This window comes from Oratosquilla oratoria, chromosome 28, assembly GCF_046742065.1.
Source record: "Oratosquilla oratoria isolate Oo_2021 chromosome 28, ASM4674206v1, whole genome shotgun sequence".
Lineage (NCBI taxonomy): Eukaryota > Metazoa > Arthropoda > Malacostraca > Stomatopoda > Squillidae > Oratosquilla > Oratosquilla oratoria.
In genome coordinates this window covers 4,725,781-4,746,953 of record NC_134804.1, presented here as the reverse complement: position 1 = coordinate 4,746,953, position 21,173 = coordinate 4,725,781, and the positions used below count along the sequence as shown (strand labels likewise).

The 21,173-nt window shown below is 38.9% G+C and overlaps 1 protein-coding gene across 3 annotated transcripts in view; it reads right to left on the bottom strand.

The window, feature by feature from the left end:
• The window catches only part of Mys45A (SDA1 domain containing protein Mys45A), a 63,038-nt gene that overhangs the window by 5,790 nt on the left and 36,075 nt on the right, over positions 1 to 21,173 (bottom strand). For 2 of the 3 annotated variants that reach the window (XM_076210924.1, XM_076210923.1), the window contains exon 3: positions 14,089 to 14,280. In XM_076210924.1, coding sequence (XP_076067039.1) covers positions 14,089 to 14,280 — 192 coding nt within the window. Of the gene's footprint in view, positions 1 to 14,088; positions 14,281 to 14,405; positions 14,549 to 21,173 lie in introns of all 3 variants that reach the window. The other variant, XM_076210925.1, reaches the window with a different exon arrangement.

The following is a 21,173-nucleotide window of genomic DNA, read 5'->3' as shown; positions in this document are numbered from 1 at the left end:
CAATCAAGATCCTCCCATAAGCCTTCCCAACTACACTTAACAAGCTAATCCCTCTGAAACTACTACATTCACACTTGTCCCCCTTTCCCTTGTAAAGTGGAACGATACAAGCACTCCTCCAGTCCTCCGCCACTCTACCTTCTCTCCAGCAAACATTAAATAACTTCACCAACCAGTCCACTATCACTGTACCTCCTTTTTTAAGACATTCTGCATGGCATCCATCCAGACCAGGTGCCTTACCTACTTTCATCATCTTAACTGCTGCCTTCACTTGATCCTTACAAGGGAGGTAGCCAAAAAGGGAAAGGCATAAAATCATTCCCACCCAAAAAAGAGAAGGCAAAAAGGAGGTAAAAGAGCAATTACAAGTAGTGACCAGAAAGGTGGAAGAAACAGATCTCATTGAAATAAAAAATCAATAGAAACAAGAACAGGAAAATAAAAAAATATTTTTTAGAGAAATAGTACAAAAGTAGATGGAGGAAAATACAAAAGAAACAGCTATGAAAGTAATTCAAGAAAAGGAAAATTGGGTGAGAGATACAGTTGACAAAGGCAAGTGCATTGTGGTCCATGGTATCCAGAAAAAACATGATATGTATAGATACCAGAGAGAAAAGAAGGAAATAGCTAAGGAACTTTTGAAAGAAATACAGGATGAATGGCAAAATTTTGATAAAGAAATCAACGAAATCCACAGGATAGGCAAATACTTAAAAGAAAAACAACATAGACCTCTGAAAATAAAACTAAGAATTCAAATGATAGCCAAGGAGGTATCATCGAAAGTGGTTAAATTGGCAAACAGCGAGAAATTCAAACATTTTTGGATAAAAAAAGGAAATGAGTGATGAGCAAAAAAAAGAAAGACAAGGCTCTCAGAATTGAAGCCAATGATAGAAATTAAAAAAGAACATAGACGGAAAAAAAACAAATTTATTTGAAGAGTGCTGGACTTGAGACTGAAAAAATGGTACATAAAAATAATGGAAACTTACACCAAAAACGAAAAGAAAATATGAAACTAAAAGTGGCATACACAAATGTTGATGGCATGATCTCTGGAATCAATAAACTAAATAATTATCTAGAAATAGAGAAACCTGACATTATGGGAATTGTAGAGACAAAACTGAAAGGACCTCTATCAACAAGTATAGTGGGACAAGGTCTATACAACCACTGGGTGAAAAATAGAACAGACAAGCAGGGAGGTGTCATGATATTGACTAAAAAGGGTCTAAATGTGACAAAGATTAATGAAGGCCAAGGCAATGTAGAATTATGATAAAAATTGTAAACAAAAAGATACATACATACATATGCCAAGGCTTTTTCCCCCTTACAAGGGAGGTAGCCAAAAAAGGAAAAGGCATAAAATCATTCCCACCCATTCCATCCCTCAATACACTCCACACCCTCCACCCTCCCTCTTATCTTAGCACCTCCTGGATGACGGGTCATCCCTGCACCTTGTCCACTGCCCTGGGTCAGAAGCAGTGTCGCAAGACACAGCACATCCACAGCAAGGCCGCTTCATTAAATCGGCGACCCACCCTCTCCATCCCCCCATGCATAAAAGGAGATGAAAAGCAGGAAATTTGTAGCAGTGTATGTACCACCAAAAAAAAACAGGCTTGGTCGGATAGCAAACATTCTAAATTACTAGAAGACACAATGAATGTGCTAAACGAATTACTGCAAGAGGGTGGTAACATAGTAATCATGGGTGATTTTAATGCAAAAGAATCTGGGAAGAAATTATAGTAAAAGGGGGAGAAGAGCTTTGGAGCAACATTCTACTAGATATGACCATCGAATACACAAACACAATGGGTTAAAGAAAACACTAGATATAGAAACAACGAGGAACAGTCAAAACTAGACTATTAACTTCTGAACTAGATATTGTGAACAAAATTGAGTACAAAATATCAATTGGAAAGAGTGACCATATACTAAGAGTTTGAATTAAAAGAACAGAACAATGTAAGTAGGAATGATAAACATAGAGAAGGAATATTACTGTACAACAAAACGGATTTTGTAAAACTGAGAAAAAAATTCCAAAACACAAACTGGGATAAATTCTCTAAAGAGGAAACAAAGATGGAAGACAAATGGAACATATTCAAAGAAAAGTACATAGAATTGAAATGTACCAAAAAAGAAACAAAAAGAGAGTTACATAAAGTGTTGATATAACAAAAGGTGTAGTGAGGCAGAAGAGATAAAACCTGGAAAAATGGAAAAAGAAAAGAAAAAAAAATCAAAATGGCACACATAAAACTTAGGAATGAATATGTGAATATACGCAGGAAAGAAAAAAGAAATCATGAAAAAGATGTTATAGACAAATGTAAGGACCAACCTAAACTCCTTTACAGATATATAAATGAAAAACTATGAAAAACTAAAGGATAAACATGAAATAGTAAAACTGCATGAAGGAGATAAAGAATATATAGATGACACAGAAATGGCAGAAGTTATGATCAGACATTTCAGGTCTGTTTTTACAATTGAGAGCTCACAATTTTGGGAAGATGGACAAGAAATATCACCCAATAAGAGAGAAATAAGGATAACACAAAAATAAATAAGAGACCAAATAAAAAACTTAGATGTCAGGAAATCGCATGGACTGGATGGAATTGCAAACTGTATACTGAAAGAGTGTATCAACAAACTGACAGACAAATTATACAAGATAATAGACTTCTCACTCAAAGAAGGAAAGGTACCACAAGACTGGAAAGATGCAAACATAGTACTAATATATAAAGGAGGAAATAAAGAAGATCCCACAAACTTCAGACCGGTATCCCTTACAAGTACAGTAGCAAAATATGCAAAAAACTCATCAGAAACAAATGGACCAAACACTTGGAAGAAAATAAAATAGCAAACCCTATACAATTTGGCTTTAGAAGGGGAAGATCGTGTACCACAAACTTACATACATACATGTATGTAAGTGTGCTTTTACTCGAGATTAACTGAGATAATACAAGAAAGAGATGGCTGGGCAGATTGCACCTTCTTGGACTTGCAGAAGGCATTTGACAAAGTACCACATAAAAAATCATTAAGAAAAATTGAAATAATAGGAGGAATACAAGGTAAGCTACTGGAATGGATGAAGGATTTCTTAATTGGGAGAAAAATGAGAGTGGTACTTAAGAGACAAAAATTCAAACTGGGAAGATGTGAAGAGTGGCATCCCACAAGGCTCTGTATTGGCTCCTTTAATGTTTGCCATATATATAAATGATACGGAGGAGGGAGTAAATTGTTACATGAACTTCTTTACTGACAATGCCAAATTACTCGAGAGTAAGAACAGAAGAAGATTGCAGATCGCTACAAGAAGACCTAGACAGAATATGGGAATCAGATGTGAGATGAACTTCAACATTAAGAAATGTAGCATAATGGAATTTGGAAAAAGCAAAAATAGAGTATCGGGTCAATATAAAATTGGAAACAAGGAAGTCAAAAAAAGTCGATTCAGAAGGGGACCTGGGAGTGATCATCTCAAGTGACTTGACACCTGATAAACATGTCAATAAATTATTTGGAGAGACTAACTTGTTAAGATCAATGAAAGTGGCCTTCGACTACATGGATGAAGAAATGGTTAAAAAAAAAATAGTGGATACACTAATAAGACCTAAACTAGAATATGCTGCCTATGGGCACCTAGCAAAAAAAAAAGAACATAAGAAAATTAGAAAGAATCCAAAGAGCAGTGACAAAAATGGCACCTACACTTTCAAATCTGACATACGAACAAAGATTGGAGAAATTACATCTATCAACACTGGAACAGAGAAGAGAAAGAGGTGATTTGTTGACCATTTACAGAATTATGAAAGGGATAGAAATTCTCGATAGAGACGACTTATTAAAATGGGACAGAAGAGAAACAAGAGGACATGACAAGAAGCTAAAGAAGGGCAGTTACAGAAGAGACCTGAAAAAGAATAGCTTCCCACATAGAGTGATTGATGTTTGGAACAAACTAAACGGGGGAAACAGTGAGTGCCAAAACTATACACGATTTTAAGAATAAACTGGATGCGGAGACATACGAAAACGTGTCACTACGAGCATAGCTCTCGTCCCATAAAATACAACTAGGTAAATACATACCATCTTTGTATATGTTGAAATACACCCATTCCCTCTTCCATTCTCACCTCTACTCTATCCTTCAGTTCCCACACTTCTCTCAGCTTCTAGTACTCCTGCTCTTCACCTATTCTCCACTCTAAACCCTTCCACCAAAAAATTATGACATTCCCCCACTCTCTCCCAGAAGAACATGGACATCCAGAACTCGTCCTATCCTTCCTTTGTATACCACTACATAGTCCATTAATGCCTTATCACCCTTTCCCATGAATACTTATACTGGATTTTCTTAACCTCTTCAATACAACTCAGTTTCGCGGGCAGCATCAGCTGCCTGATGTACAATGGTTCAACGATGCATCACAATACTCATGTTATTAACTCCTTCCATACAGTGCCGCACATGTAGGCATCATGAGGAGCAAGTGGATTCGCGACGCTGCCATATCGGCGTCTTGATTATATTTATTGTAGTCGCCCCTGTGTTTTTACATTCTCCCAAATGTGCCCTGAATCCCATTCTCTGTGGTTTTCAAAATTTGCAGGTGAAAGAGAGAACGATCGATATAAGCGGTGACTATATTTTATGATGCGAGTATTATTACGACACGTCGTACAGCTGGCATTGGCTGCTGCCCACAAGATTTAAGTCCCGTAGTGAAGTGGTTAAATGGAAAAACTTCTGGATGGAAAAATGATTCGATGATGCATCAAAATATAATCACGTTATTAAATGGAAAAACTTCTAGATGGAAAAATGTTACGAGTGAAGTTCCTCAGGGTTCCGTTCTTGGGCCACTTCTATTCATAGTATACAGTAGAAGCCCTATTTAACGAATATCAATTTAGCAGAAGCTCAAATTAGCTAACTGCTAAGTTGACCATTTTCTGCTAGCTGGCCAGACGCACGTCTACGGAGTAAAAGATAGCTCTATCCTTTACTCTCTCCCACTCCTCCTTCAGCTTCTTGTACTCCTTCTCCTTTCCTTTTTCATTCAAAGAGTTCACTCTAAGAACCTCCCTACCTTTTGTCCCTTTCCTCTTTCTCCATCTATCCTCCACTCTCAACTTACCTTCCACCAAAAAATTATCTGATATTCCCCCACCCTCTCCCCTTAGCACATGTACATCCTTAACTCTTCCTATCATAATCCTATTTACCACTACATAATCCATTAGCACTCTATCTACCACCCTTCCATCCACTACCCTCTCCCATGTGTACTTATGCTTGACTTTCTTCCGAAACACTGTATTTGCTATCATCAACTCTCTTTCTAGACACATTTCCACCATCAACTCTCCTCTACGATTCTTTACTGGAACTCCACATTTCCCAACCACTCCATCAATTGGACCATTTCCTACCCTAGCATTAAGGTCTCCCAGTACTTTTACACTGACATTTCTTCCTAAATCCTCTATGCACTCATTTAAATCTATCCAAAAGGCCTCCCTTTCTTCTACACTCTTCTCACTGCCAGGCCCATATGCACTTACAAAGACCCACATCTCCTTCCCTAGTTTCACCTTCATCCACAATATCCTTGAAGAAACCTCCTTCCACTCCACTACCCATTTACCTATCTCTTCACTTACTAGAATAGCCACCCCTTCCCTCCCTCGCCCTCTCTTCACTCCTGATAACCTCCCACTTAACTCCCAAACTTACACTTACCCTTTCCTTTCAACTTAGTTTCACTCAAAGCTAACACATCCATCTTTCTTCTCACAAACATACTACCTATCTCTTCCCTTTTACTCTCACCTGTACCACATCCACGCACATTAAAAGACCCAAACCTTAGGGTGCTGGTCTGAAAACTCCCAGACCCTCTTATGCCTTCTCTTTTTTGTTTAGGAATGTCCCCTGTGGGGCTACGAGGAGAAGGATCCCTAGTCCCAATCCCCATCCCTTTCTTCTCGCCTCTTACGATCCAAGTGGGAATACTTGGTGGCAGTATTCTTTTCCCCCACCACAGGGAATTCCCCCACAGCAGAAAAAGAATACTCAGAGAAATGGTACAGGACAGCAACAAGGGGTTGGGGGACAGCATAACGGAGGGACAGTCGTAGTATAAAAGTGTCATCATTTCTCTATGAACAGTTTTCCTCTATCATAGACAATATGATGTGTGGCTCTGGTCCGTAGGGGTGCCCCATATCAACTGCATGCTACTTTGCCACAATAACAAGCAGCCAATATCCCAGACGGCTACTAAGAAAAATTGAAACAATAGATGGTGTATGAGGAAAGTTATTGAAATGGAGGATTTCTTGAATGGGAGGAAAATGAGGGTGGTACTTCGAGACAAAAACTCAACCTGGTCTGTATTGGCTCTGATAATGTTTGGTATATACATATAAATGACATGGATGAAGGTGTGGAATATTATATGAACTTTGCAGATGATGCAAAACTACTAAAGTACAGAGGAAGACTGTGAATCACTACAGAAAGACCTAGATAAAGGCTAGAAATGGAATCAAAAGTGGGAAGTGAACATCAACATCAAGAAATGTAGTGTATTGGAGTTTGGAAAAAGTAAAAATAGAATACCAGGGCAATATAAAATTGGTACTAAGGAAGTTAAAAAAAGTTAGATTGGAAAGGGACCTAGGATTAATTATCAGGAAAGACATGTCACCAGACTAAGTATATCAACAAAAGTCGGAGAAACCTTCAATTTACTAAGATCAATGGAAGCCTTTGACTACTTGGATGAGGAAATGGTAAAGAAAATATTAGTTACACTGATAAGACCAAGATTGGAATACGCTGCAACACTATGGACACCCAGTACTAAAAAGAATATAAAGAAACTAGAAAAAATTCAAAGAGCAACAACGAAGATAGCACCAACACTCTAAATTGACATACGAACAAAGACTGTCCAAACTGGAACTACCAACCCTGGAATAAAGAAGAGAAAGAGAAGATCTACTGACCATTTACAGAATTATGAAAGGGATAGAAGTCCTTGACAGAGATGATTTATTAATGTGGGATATGAAAAGAAGTGGAGTGTATTTAAGGATGGAATGGGTGGGAATGATTTTATGCCTTTTTCTTTTTGGCTACCTCCCTTGTACGGGGTAAAAAGCCTTGGTATGTATATGTATGTATGAAAAGAAACTCAAAAAGGATAGTTATAGAAGAGATCTGCAAAAGAATAGTTTCCCACACAGAGTGGTGGATATCTGGAACAAATTGGATGAGGTAACAGTGTGTGCAAAAACTATACAAGAATTTAAGAACAAACTTCATGCTGAAAAATAAAAAGACGTCACTATGAGCATAGCTCTCTTCCCGTATAATACAACTAGGTAAATACAAAAGAAAATATGAAAAAGACATAATAGAAAAATGTAAGGATCAACCAAGACTGTTCTATAGATATGTGAACAGTGAATTGAAAAACAAACAAGAAATAGAGAAACTACACCAGGGAAACATGAAATACACAGAAGATATAGAGAAAAATTATGGCACTGGGATGAAGGTCGAGGAGTGAAATCCCCCCTATGGATGAAATAATAGCAATACATGCTGAAATAATGGACCAAATAACAAGCCTTGATGTCAGGAAATCACACACCCTGGATGGAATTGCAAAATGGATACTAAGGAGTGTAAAGAATTGGTACATACATATACCAAGGCTTTTTACCCCTTACCAGGGAGGTAGCCAAAAAGGACAAGGCATAAAATCATTCCCATCCATTCCATCCCCGAAAACACTCCACACCCCTCCACCCTCCCTCCCATCTTAGCACCTCCTAGATGACGGGTCATCCCTGCACCCTGTCCACTGCCCTGGGTCAGAAGCAGTGCCGCAGGACACAGCACATCCACAGCAAGGCCGCTTCATTAAATTGGCGACCCCCCCTCTCCGTCCCCCCATATAAAGGAGAGGACAGGGAGAAATCCCTTCGGGTTGCGTCAAAATTTTGCTCACACACACTACCTCACCCCCCATTGGCAGGCAAAAAATATAACAAGATATTCACCTAAGGACAGAAAAATACCGAAAGACTATAAATAGGCCAACATCATACCAATATATAAAGGAGTAAACAAGAAAGATCCAACAAATTACAGACCGGTTTCCCTTACAAGGACCGTAGCCAAAATTTATGAAAAAGTTATCAGAAATAGGTGGACAAAAACATCTGGAGAACAACATACCAAACCTGAGACAGTTTGGATTCAGACAGGGAAAATAATGTGCTACAAATCTGATGTTCCCTAGGTCTACAAAAAGCTTTTGATAAAGTGCCACATCAAAAACTATTAGGAAAACTGAAAACCATAGTAGGGGTAAAAGGTAAACTACTAGAATGGATGGAGGATTTCTTGCATGGAAGAAAAATGAGAATAGTGCTCAGAGATGAAGGTTCTACTTGGGAAGAGGTGATTAGTGGAGTTCCACAGGGATTGATACAGGCTCCAATAATGTTTGCTATTTATGTAAATGACATGGACATGGGTGTGGACAGTTACATGAGCTTCTTTGCTGATGATGCAAAGTTGTTGAGAACAGGGGCCACTGAAATAGACTGTGAGTTGCTGTAGAGAGATCAGAACAAACTTTGGGAATGGAGTTAGAAGTGGGAAGTGGACTTCAACATTAAAAAACGTAATATAATGGAATTTGGAAAAATAAAAACAGGATATCAGAACAATATAAAATCTGTAAAAAGGAAGTAAAGAAAGTGGGATTTCAAAAAGACCTGGGAGTAATCATCACAAAGAACATGTCCCCTGATAAACAAAATTGTCGGCGAAAGCCACAACTTGCTAAGATCAATAAAAGTGGCATTTACTTATCTGGACAAAAAATGGTAAAGAAAATACTAGTCACACTGATAAGACCAAGACTGGAATCAGCAACACTATGGTCACCCAGTACCAAAAAGAATACGAGAATCCAAAGAGCAACTACAAAGATGCCTACACTTTCAGAATTGTCATACGAAGAGAAATTGTCAAAAATGAAGTTAACAACCCAGGAACAAAGAAGAGAAAGAGGAGACTTCTTGACCCTCTTTAGAATCATGAGAGGTATGGTCCTTGTTAGAGAAGACTTACTAAATTGTGATACAAGAAATACAAGAGGACATGGAAGGAAACTCAAAAAGGACAGTTATAGATGAGACCTGAAAGAGAACAGCTTTCCCCACAGAGTGGAGCATGTATGGAACAAACTGGATGAAATGAGTGTGTGCAAAAACCATGAATTCAAGAACAATTTAGATTCTGCATTATACAGAGACAGGACAGGCCCCACAAGCGAAGCTCCCCTTCCCATGAGATACTAGGTAAATACTAGGTATGCATTCAAACTCTTCTCTTATGTTCCATGTTTCGCCCTATACAGTACTATCATCACAATCACTCCTTCATTAAATCTCCTCTTAACATCCATTCCCAAATGTCTACTTCTCATTACACTTTTTAATCCACCAAGGCATTTACTTGCTTCTCTTAAACTACATTCTACTTCCAACCCTCCCTTTCCAGCCACATTTGCACCCAAGTATCTAAAACTATCCACTTCCTCCAGTCTCCCTTAATACTCACTTCCACTCTGCTGCCACTTTCTCCCCTTGTAAATCTCATCACCTTACTTTACCCACATTTATCTTCAACTTTTTTCACACACCTTCCCAAACTGTCACTAACTTCCTCAATCCCTCCTCTGATCCTGCTACAAGCACAGTGTCGTCAGCAAACAACAACTGGCTTATCTCCCACTTTTCTCCATTTTCTTTAACCATCTCCAATCCCCAACCCATTACCCTTGCATTTACTTCTCACACCACTCCATCCATGTATAAATTGAACAGCCAAGGCAACATAATACATCCCTGGCAAAGTCCCACTTTTACTTTAAACCACTCACTCTCTCCATTTCCGATTCTAACACAAGCTCTACTACTCTCGTAAAAACTCTTGACTGCTCTTAGAAGCTTTCCTCCTATCCCATATATCTGCAATACCTCCCACAGTGCCTTCCTGTCTACCCTGTCATAAGCCTTTTCCAAATCCATGAAGGCCCAAAAAACATCCTTACCTTTTCCTAAAGCTTTTTCACATATTTGTCTTACCACAAAAATCTGATCCACGCAACCCCTACCTTTTCTAAACCCACTGTTCCTCACCAATTACTCCCTCTGTTCCTCTCCTAATCCTCTCAATCAAGACCCTACCATAAGCCTTCCCAACTACACTTAACAAAATGATCCCTCTGATACTACTACACTCACAGATGTCCCCTTTTCCCTTGTAAAGTGGAACTATACAGGCACTTCTCCATTCCTCCTGCACTCTACCCTCTCTTATACATTATAAAACATAAAATCACAGCTGTATTACTCATTCTCTTTCACTCTGAATATTAATAACCACAGAAAATATGATCAAGCCAGTTTAAGGAATATGGGGGTCACACAGCTACAACTTAAAAATAAATATAATAAAGATGCCAATGCCAGTATCTTAATACACCCACTTGCGTCTCATAATGCCTATGTAGGCGTCATTGTATGGAAAGGGTTAAAGAAGATAGGCTGGAGGAAGTGGACAGTTTTAGTCATTTGGGATCAGATGTGGCAGGGAATGGAGTCAGGAGTGGAGGCAAAATGTAGATTGAGAGAAGCAAGTAAATGTATTGGGGGATTGAAAAGTGTCATGAAAAACAGGCAGCTGTGAATGGAAACAAAGACAAGATTATATGAAGGGGGTGATTGTGCCTACAACAGTGTATGAGGAAGAGACTTGGAATCTTTGAGAAGCAGAAAAGAGTTGAGATTTAAAAACATATGAACATAAGAATGAGACTGCAAGAGACCATAAGGCCTACACTGGGCAGTTCCATGTCCATTACACCTGTTATCCTCTAACCATTTCATAGTTTCAACACTCACTACATGGTTACTGAGTCTATTAGTAAACCAATTCTTGCCTATTTCCTACTTAAATCTAAATTTGCATCACCCTTGTTAAAGCCTTTGATCTACTTGAACAGCTCTATTAGATCACCCCACACTGTCTTTCCAGAGAGTGTAAGTTAAGGTGCCTAAGCCTCTCTTCATAAGGTAAACCTCTAAGCCCATGTATCATTTTGGTCATTCTCCTCTGTACTGATTCTAGTGAACTGATGTCCATTCTATAAGACGGAGACCAAAAATGTACTGCATAGTCAAGAATGGGTCTAACTAATGCTAGACAGAGTTTGATAATTACCTCTGCACTTCTATTCGTAACCTTCCTAGCAATGAAACCTAATGCTCTGTTTGCTTTATTCCTGGCACTAATGGACTGTTTCCTGGATTCAAGGTCAGGACTCACTAGAACTCCAAATTCTCTCTCACACTCAGTTTTCTCTAAAAACATGCTATCTAAGCTATATCTATTTTCTGGGTTGTGTAGCCCTACATTTAACACTGCACTTTGAGATATTGAAGTTCATTTGCCATTTCACCGACCATGTGAATAATTTGTTAAGATCATCCTGCAGAATCTTGGAATCATCTCCTGACCTAATAGGTGTTCTATTTTACTTTCTGTCACTAATCCAAGCTTTTATCCATTCTAACATTCTTCCTCCTATCCCATGGGCTTTGATCTTATTTAATAGTCTGATAGGACACCTTGTCAAACCCTTTGCTAACGTCAAGGTAAATAACATCATAACTATCATTATTATGATGCCCTCTATACTTTAGTGTAAAAGGATAGAAGATTAGTGACACATGACTTACCCTTGGAGACCATGATGTGTGTTATGAATCAAATTATGTCTCTAGATGTGTTCTCCAAGTCTATTATTGATTCACGCATTTTACCTATAACTGATGTCAAACTGATTGGCCTGTAGTTGCATATAGACGATTTATCTCCCTTTTTGAATACAGTAATATTTCCCTGCTGCCAAGCAATAGACACAAAACCAGTGTCTACCAACTTATTAAGTACAGACGCTCCTCTACTTACGTTCATTCGTTTTGTTTTTTCGATTTTACATTTGAATTTACTGTAAAAAAAAAAAAAAAAAAAAAAATGTAAAAAAAAATTTTTTGAGTGAATTTTTTAGTTTAGCGCGCGCTCCGTAGTTCAAACGATACTTACGCATGATGCTGCATCCATTGTTTACATGGCACAAACGACAGACTGAACGTGCCTTGCCTCCTCCTCCTCCCCCATCTCAATTCATGTTGCTTGAATTTAATTTATTTGAAATTAATGTTATCATTTTACAATGTTATATGTATAATTAATGATTTAGGGGTGTTTTATAAGATACGGTAATAGAATTTACGGATGTATGGTACAGTAACAACTTACGTTCATTTTCAACTTACGTTCAGCCGTTTGGAACGTAACTAAAACGTAAGTTGAGGAGCGTCTGTATTTCTGTTAACTGGCCGCAGATTTCAAATTTACACTCTTTAAGCACTCTCAGAAAAATTTTGCCTGGACTTGGGGATTTTGTAGCTTTAACTCTTTCAATCTGCTAGACTACCTTTACTAATGCTGAAATTAGTCTACTTTTTTCATCCCCACTGAAAATCAGATCAGTCAGGTACCTTATCGAACCTCTCCTTAGTAAACACCAAGAGAAAATTTGTTAACTGCATCACTCATTTTTTCCTCCAATTCTATCATGACATTTTTGTCATTGTGAATTGGGCCTATCCTTTCCTTATTTTTTGTTGTTGAGATGAAAGAAGCCCTTTGAGTTGGATCTCGCTTGTCTGGCAACCTTAATTTTATAGTTATTATTGGCTGTGTGCACAGTCTTTTTAACCAGTCTTGCCATATCGTTATATTTGGATCTAAGGTGTGTTCCCCATTTTTTATTCTTAAAGTCATCTTTTCATTCCAATCTCATGTTTCAGCCTGTCCATCATCCATTTGGGAACACTATTCTTCCGTATTGACTTAAGGGGAATAAATTTATTTTGTGCAGTTAGAATTAAATCTGTTAGGTTACTATACATTTCATCCAAATTGCTGACCGGGCTGTTGATCCAGTGCCCATAAGTGACCTGACCCAAGGTACACATTCCCTCAGTGACCTGACCACACTAATAACACCCGGATTCACTGTATCTGACCCCGTCACAGCCCCATAGGTTGGTCCTGTAAGTGGTCAAATGTCTTGTATAGTCTCTCATTTTGTCAAAATTGTCTCTCCTGAAGTCCAGTACTTTGTTATTCACTTTTTAATTCTTCCCAAATAATATTAAATTTGTTTGAAATAGTTATCTGAGAAGTATGGTTGGGGTGACAAGGTTAGAGTGAGAAATGAGGAAGTAAGGAGAACAGGAGTTAAAAAGGAGCTGGCACATTGAGTTTGAACACATAGAAAGAATGTGTGAAGAAAGATTAGCAATACAGGTGTGACAGGGAGAGTTGGATAGAGTGAACTTGAGGGGACAACCAAGGATGAGACAGATGGATGGAGTGAAAGGGGCTTTGAGCAAGAGGGTAATGTCTGTTGAGCAAGGAAGGGAGAAGGCAGTGGTTAGAGGTGAGTAGAGAATGGCTGTGTATGAATTATATTTCAATGCAATTCAAAGGGATGTTTTCCCTGCTTTTTTTCACTTTTCTATGTCAAGCATGGAAGGGAGAGAGCAAGGGATGGGGAGGAGTGGGGAGTGGTTGTGTGTGGATGATATTTGACAGAGCCCAAAGGGATTTCTCCCCCATCTTCTCTATTTTCCTTACAATGGGATGGAGAGGGGAAGTCCCCATGGATATGCTATGTCTTGCTGCATTGCTTCTGACCCAGGTGGTGAGCAGGAGATAGGGATGACCCTTCATCTACAAGAAGAGGGAAACAAGGGAGTGGGTACATGCCTTTGACTTGGATCCTCCCTTGTAAGGGGGAAGAGGTCCTTGCTATATAGACATGGATCTAAAAGCATGACATAACTTACTGAACATCGAAGAAGCTGAAAGAAAAGTATCAGAAGAGTTGTCGGGGGCAGGAGATTTTTATTTCTCAGTAATACCAGCGACTTGACAAACCCCATGAGCATGTCAGCATGTAGAACAGAGCCATGGCGTTTCAATAAACCAATAAGTTCATCAGGAAACTCGCTAAGGTGTGATGTATAACAGTGAGAAACCTGAAAAGTATTCCACAGATTAGGTAAATGCACTTAAAAATGATGTTACTTTCATCATGGTAATGCTTTTTCCATATTCTAATTTGGTCAATACCAAGCAAGTTTATAAATTTGAAGGGACATACCAAAGGAGTTTTGACTATTTCAATCCTTTTTGCCACAACCAACCCATCTACTAAGTCTAGCATGTATAAATTCATCCTGTGAGGGGTCCTCACCCTCAATCAATCCATCGCCCCCGGTCTCTCTTGCAAGAGACCTACAACTCCTGAGTAAATAACAACAACCTCATCATAAGTTATTGAAAGAAGGAATATTGTAGTGTGATCTGGGTATAGCTAGAGTAGGGTAGTGTAAGATAAGGTGTTCAATGTCTTCTGTGTGATAGTTGTATGTCACCTACAAGTATGTGGTCCATAAGTTGAGAGGTTGGTCACAGAAATTGCCTAGATGCAACCACCATACAGAAGACAATGTCCATCTCAAATTTACACTGTCCCAATTTAACCTCTTACACGTGAATGAAGTTTTCACAGGCAGCATCAGCTGCCTGATGTACAATGATTCAATGATGCATCACATACATACATATACCAAGGCTTTTTTCCCCTTACAAGGGAGGTAGCCAAAAAGGAAAAGGCACAAAATCATTCCCACCCATTCCATCCCTCAATACTCCACACCCCTCCACCCTCCCTCCTATCTTAGCACCTCCTGGATGACGGGTCATCCCTGCACCTTGTCCACTACCCTGGGTCAGAAGCAGTGTCACAAGACACAGCACATCCACAGCAAGGCCGCTTCATTAAATCGGCGACCCCCCTCTCCGTCCCCCCATGCATAAAAGGAGATGGGGAGAAATTCCTTCAGGCTGCGTCAAATTTTGCTCACACATACTACCTCACCCCCCATCCCCCCGCCCATTCCACTTCATGCATCACAACATCATCCATATACATCCATTCTCCATTCACCCGTCTTTACAAAGGATTACAAAGGCGGAGCGTGCCGACAGGAGACCTTTTGATCCATATCTAGGTCGGATGCGAAAAAAAATCATAATAATAAAATAATAAATAAAAACTATGATAATGTATATAACAAATAAAATATATAAATAAATGCATTGTTATAGTTAAATAATAAACAAACAGGTAAATAGTAAATAATAATAAATTGACATATAACTAATAATAAATGAAAATCAGACAGACAAATGATAACAAAACAAAAACAAATAAGATAAATTATAATCATTAATCTTACTTAGGTGTTTATCTAAATGAGTCTTAAGGCTTCGAACTGAACTACATTGTACTACCTGTGCAGGAAGTTTATTCCATTCATTAACTACACGGTTGGCAAAGTTGTTTCTACCTACTTCCATATTGAATCTATTTCCGGACAGTTTGAGACCATTGTTACTTGTCTGATTCTCATTCAATGTAAAAATTTGGTCACTTTTGATGTCAATTCCCATTAGAATTTTAAAGACCTGTATCAAGTCACCTCTGAGTCTACGCTTTTTTAGGGAAAATAGATTCATATGTTTTAGTCGATTTTCGTATGATTTATTTTTGATATTTGGAATCAGTTTTGTGGCTCGCCGTTGTACTTTTTCCAGTCTGTCAATGTCTTTAATGAGATTCGGTGACCATACGGAAACAGCATATTCCAAATGTGGACGAACTAATGATTTATATAGCTTGTTAATGAGTGATGGACTTTTGAAATCAATAGATCGCGCAATCAGTCCTAGAATCTTATTTGCTTTCTCAGAGGCTGAAATACACTGCTTGGATGAATTGAGGTCGTTACTGATAATTACGCCGAGATCTTTTTCACTATCCACTTTTGTTAACTAATTTCCAAATAACTTGTAATCGTACTTACTGTTATTTCTACCTATGTGCATTACCTTGCATTTACTTGTGTTAAATTTCATTAGCCACTTTTCAGACCATTGCTGTAATTTATCTAAATCTTCTTGAATATCTAATTGGTTTGAGTGATCATTTGCCACTCCGCACAGTTTTGTATCATCAGCAAATTTGGACACAGTAGATTTTAGTCCATGGTCTATATCATTTATATATACTATGAATAGAAGTGGCCCAAGAATGGAACCCTGAGGAACTCCACTTGCAACATTTTTCCATCCAGAAGTTTTTCCATTTAAAATAACTCTCTGTTTTCGACTATTCAACCAATTACTAGTCCAATCTAATAGGCTACCACTTATTCCATGCAAGGCTAATTTAGTAAGTAGTCTTTCGTGTGGGACAGTATCAAAAGCTTTTGCAAAGTCTAGATATACTAAATCTATATTGTTTCTTTTGTCATAATTCAAGATAACTGTGTTATAGAATTCAAGTAAGTTAGTCACGCAAGAACGTTTCCGTCTGAAACCATGCTGGCTATCATTTATCATACGGTTACTTTCTAAATGATGTTTGATAGCATCTCTGATGATAGTTTCCATTATTTTTCCTACGATTGAAGTCAAACTTATAGGCCTCTAGTTATTTGGTTTCTTTTTGTCACCTATTTTGAATATGGGAGTAACGTTAGCTAGCTTCCATTCTTTTGGGACATCTCCGGATATGATGGATTTCTTGAAAATAATTTCTAATGGAACAACAATCTCATTTTTCATTTCCTTTAAGATTCTTGGATGCCAACTGTCAGGCCCTGGGGTTTTATTAACTTTGAGTTTGTCTATACACCTTTTAATTTTTTCTTTTGTTATATTTACTTTCTAAATGATGTTCGATAGCATCTCTGATGATAGTTTCCATTATTTTTCCTACGATTGAAGTCAAACTTATAGGCCTCTAGTTATTTGGTTTCTTTTTGTCACCTATTTTGAATATGGGAGTAACGTTAGCTAGCTTCCATTCTTTTGGGACATCTCCGGATATGATGGATTTCTTGAAAATAATTTCTAATGGAACAACAATCTCATTTTTCATTTCCTTTAAGATTCTTGGATGCCAACTGTCAGGCCCTGGGGTTTTATTAACTTTGAGTTTGTCTATACACCTTTTAATTTTTTCTTTTGTTATATTTACTTTCTAAATGATGTTCGATAGCATCTCTGATGATAGTTTCCATTATTTTTCCTACGATTGAAGTCAAACTTATAGGCCTCTAGTTATTTGGTTTCTTTTTGTCACCTATTTTGAATATGGGAGTAACGTTAGCTAGCTTCCATTCTTTTGGGACATCTCCGGATATGATGGATTTCTTGAAAATAATTTCTAATGGAACAACAATCTCATTTTTCATTTCCTTTAAGATTCTTGGATGCCAACTGTCAGGCCCTGGGGTTTTATTAACTTTGAGTTTGTCTATACACCTTTTAATTTTTTCTTTTGTTATATTTACCGTAGTAAGTTTACCCTAGACTTTTCACAGGTTTCAGTTTGGAATTCACCTTGAGGTGTTTCGTTTACGAATACCGAGCTAAAATAATTGTTTAAGATATTACACATTCCTTCATTTGAATATTCAAGTTGACCGTCAGCAGATAATAGTGGGCCAATGTGATTCCTAACAACCTTTTTATCTCTTATGTAACTATAGAATTCTTTGGGATTCTCTTTGGATTTATCAGCGATGTTCATTTCGTATTGTCGTTTTCTTTTTCTTATTGTCTCTCTGTATTGATACATAACTTTCATAGTCATTAGATGCACCCGAGCACTTATATTTCTTATAAGCCTGTTTCTTTTTAGCAATACTTTTTTCAGTTTCTTTGTCGAGCCACTTTGGGCGAGCCTGATTTGGGGGACGTCTGTCCTTAAAAGGAATGTAAGTTTGAATCATCCTAGTGAGCGTATTTTGAAATATTTCCCACATCTGATCTACAGGTCTTTTGTTTAATTTTGCCTCCCAATCTGTAAGCTGAAGCTCCTGACGTAGTCCTATGAACTGAGCTTTACTGAAATCGGGTATTTTAGAAACACAAGTATCTATTCTAAAATTGTTTAGGAGTTTGAATCTGACTAGGTTGTGATCGCTATTTGCAACAGATTCACTGACTTCTACATCAGTTACCATGCTTTCGCGGCTAGTGATCAAAAGATCAAGTAAGTTTCCATATCTCGTGGGCTCTTTTACATGCTGAATTAAGTAATTGTCACCAAGAAAATCAATCAAGCGACTACCTATCTGGCCATGTTCAAGGGTCATCCAATCAATGTCAGTAAAATTGAAATCACCCATTATCAATAAATCCCGGTTGCAGAAACTAGACAGTTCTTGAAATAACAGTTTGTCGTCTGCTAATGATAATGTCTTTGGCCTATATATTACACCTATATTCATTTTTTGTCCGTTTGTTTGGGTTAACTCAACCCACAAACTATCGTATGCATCCTGTTTCACTTTCTCTAAAACACAAGCATGAACATTGTTTTTAACGTACAATAGAACACCCCCACCTTTCTTGTGGTTTCTATCCTGATGAAAGTGTTTAAATCCCGCAATATTAAATTCAGCTTCGAACTCTGTACCATTTAACCATGTCTCAGTTATTCCTATCATATCGAGATTTTTGCTTTTGACATACGCCTGTATTTCTTGAAATTTGTTTCTAATACTACGAGCATTAAAGTACATGGTTTTAAGAAACTCGTGATTATTTCTTTTTGACACATTTTGAATTTCAATATCATGTCTTACATTATAATTTTGTTTTTCATTTATACCTTGCTCTATATTATTATTTGGTCCTTCATTGACGTTCAATGCCTCATTAACATTTCTCCCATCAAAATTAACATTTCCCCCATCACGGACATCTGGTCGATCACGGTCATCTGATCTCTTTTGTACATTTTGTCCCCCTACGTCACCGTGATTTACGCCGGCCTCCTGTCGTCTTCTGTCCTCTCCCGTCCTTCCTCAACAGACATTCCCCTCTTCCCCAAAGCCCCCTTCACCTCATCCATCCACCTCATCCTAGGACGTCCCCTCATGTTCACTCCCTCCACATCTGCCTTCCATACCTCTTTTACTAGTCTTTCTTCACTCATTCTTTCCATGTGTCCAAACCATCCTAATATGCTCAGTGTTGAATTATGCGAGTCCTGCATGGGCTCCTAATCTCAGTGAGACACACCACAACACCCTTCAAATCATGCAAAATAAAGCCCTAAAAACAATTACAGGCTGCACAAATACAACACCTAACCATTTACACCATGAAACAAAAGTCCTCAAAGTCAAGGACCACCTCGACATAAGAGGCACACAAACACTTCCCGCAGCCACCACAAACACATTACACCCGCTACACTACATAGCAGAACACCCACACACACCAACAAACATTAAAACAACACCCAAAGACCTTTATCATGCACAGATACTCTCTTCTCTTCCTCCACAACCACCAAATACCAGCCTCCGGAAACATATTCATAATCATATCACTCACCGCTCCATTAACACATTGAAAGACAACACACTGCTGCATGCCAGACCCCCTGATATCCACCCTTCTGAATCCTCTCTCCCACGAAACGACAGAGTCCACTTGGCCAGACTGCGGTGCGGTCACCACCCAGCACTTCTAAGCTACCAGAAGAGGCTGGATGACCGCATTGTGAACAGCTGCCCAGGATGTAACACTTCACCCCATACCATACAACACATAATGGAAGACTGCATTATACACAATCACGCACGCAAACAACACAACATACGCTCTATAAAGGATTTGTGGGAAAACCCAGTTTCGGCTATGGCATTCCTTGGGGAGACGGGACTGCTCGGACAGACAGTCTCGGGAACGACAACAACAACAACAACTTCCTTTCCAGGTCCTGGAGCTGCAGCATCTACGTCGTGGGACCACCCCCCAACCCCAAGAGTTGGGGGCCAAATGGCAGCAACCACCCCTGTCCACCGGCTCTACACAGGTGGCACCAATCCCCAAGAGGAGCTACGCCTACCTTGGGGAGTACCACAATCCTTTTTCCCAACATGCAATATTACGTTTTTTCTGCACCGAGGGGTGATTTTCCGGCAATCACCCCTTATCTTCTACTTTTAGCTGGAGATGTAGAAAGCAATCCTGGGCCCACCACAAAATACACATGCCCAACATGCTCTAAACCCATTACTTCGAGCAGACAGACAAAGGGGCTCAGTTCAGTGCAATATGTGCAAAACTGGGCCCACCTCACTTGTACAACTCTTGCTGACACAAACCAATACACAAACACTTGGACATGTTCTACCTGCCCTCCAGTAACCCCAGTCTCACCTCCCCAACCACAGCCAGCACCCTTACCCACTCCCAATTTCCCTCTGCCCTTACCCCCGATTAGTACTCCCCTTCCTTTGTCCCCGATCTCTCCTTTCCCCCCCTCTGACCCAGATCCTACACCTTCCCCACTACCACCCCAACCTCTACCCCAAACGGCAACATACAACACATACAAAACACACAACATCAACATATTACAACACAACGTTGACGGTATTAACACGAAAAAACATGAACTTGAACACTTTCTTAAACAACACAACATACACATTGCGATTTTACAAGAAACAAAACTAAGACACTCACACAAAACACCATCATTTCATAATTACACCACCATCAGACAAGACTGGACTGACGGCTATGGCGGTGGACTCATCACCCTGATCCACCACTCCATCTGTTTTGAGGACACAAGTGCCACAACCAAAATTCTCCTCCCTACCACAGATAACACTACAGAAATCCAATCCATTCGAATCCACACAGGCAACAAATCAACACTGACAATAGTTAACATGTACATTCCCCCTCAATCATCCCCGACAGTTCCAGACACCTTCAGGCCTCATTTTAGCCAACTAGCCTCAATCCCCAACCTGATCATGGGTGGAGA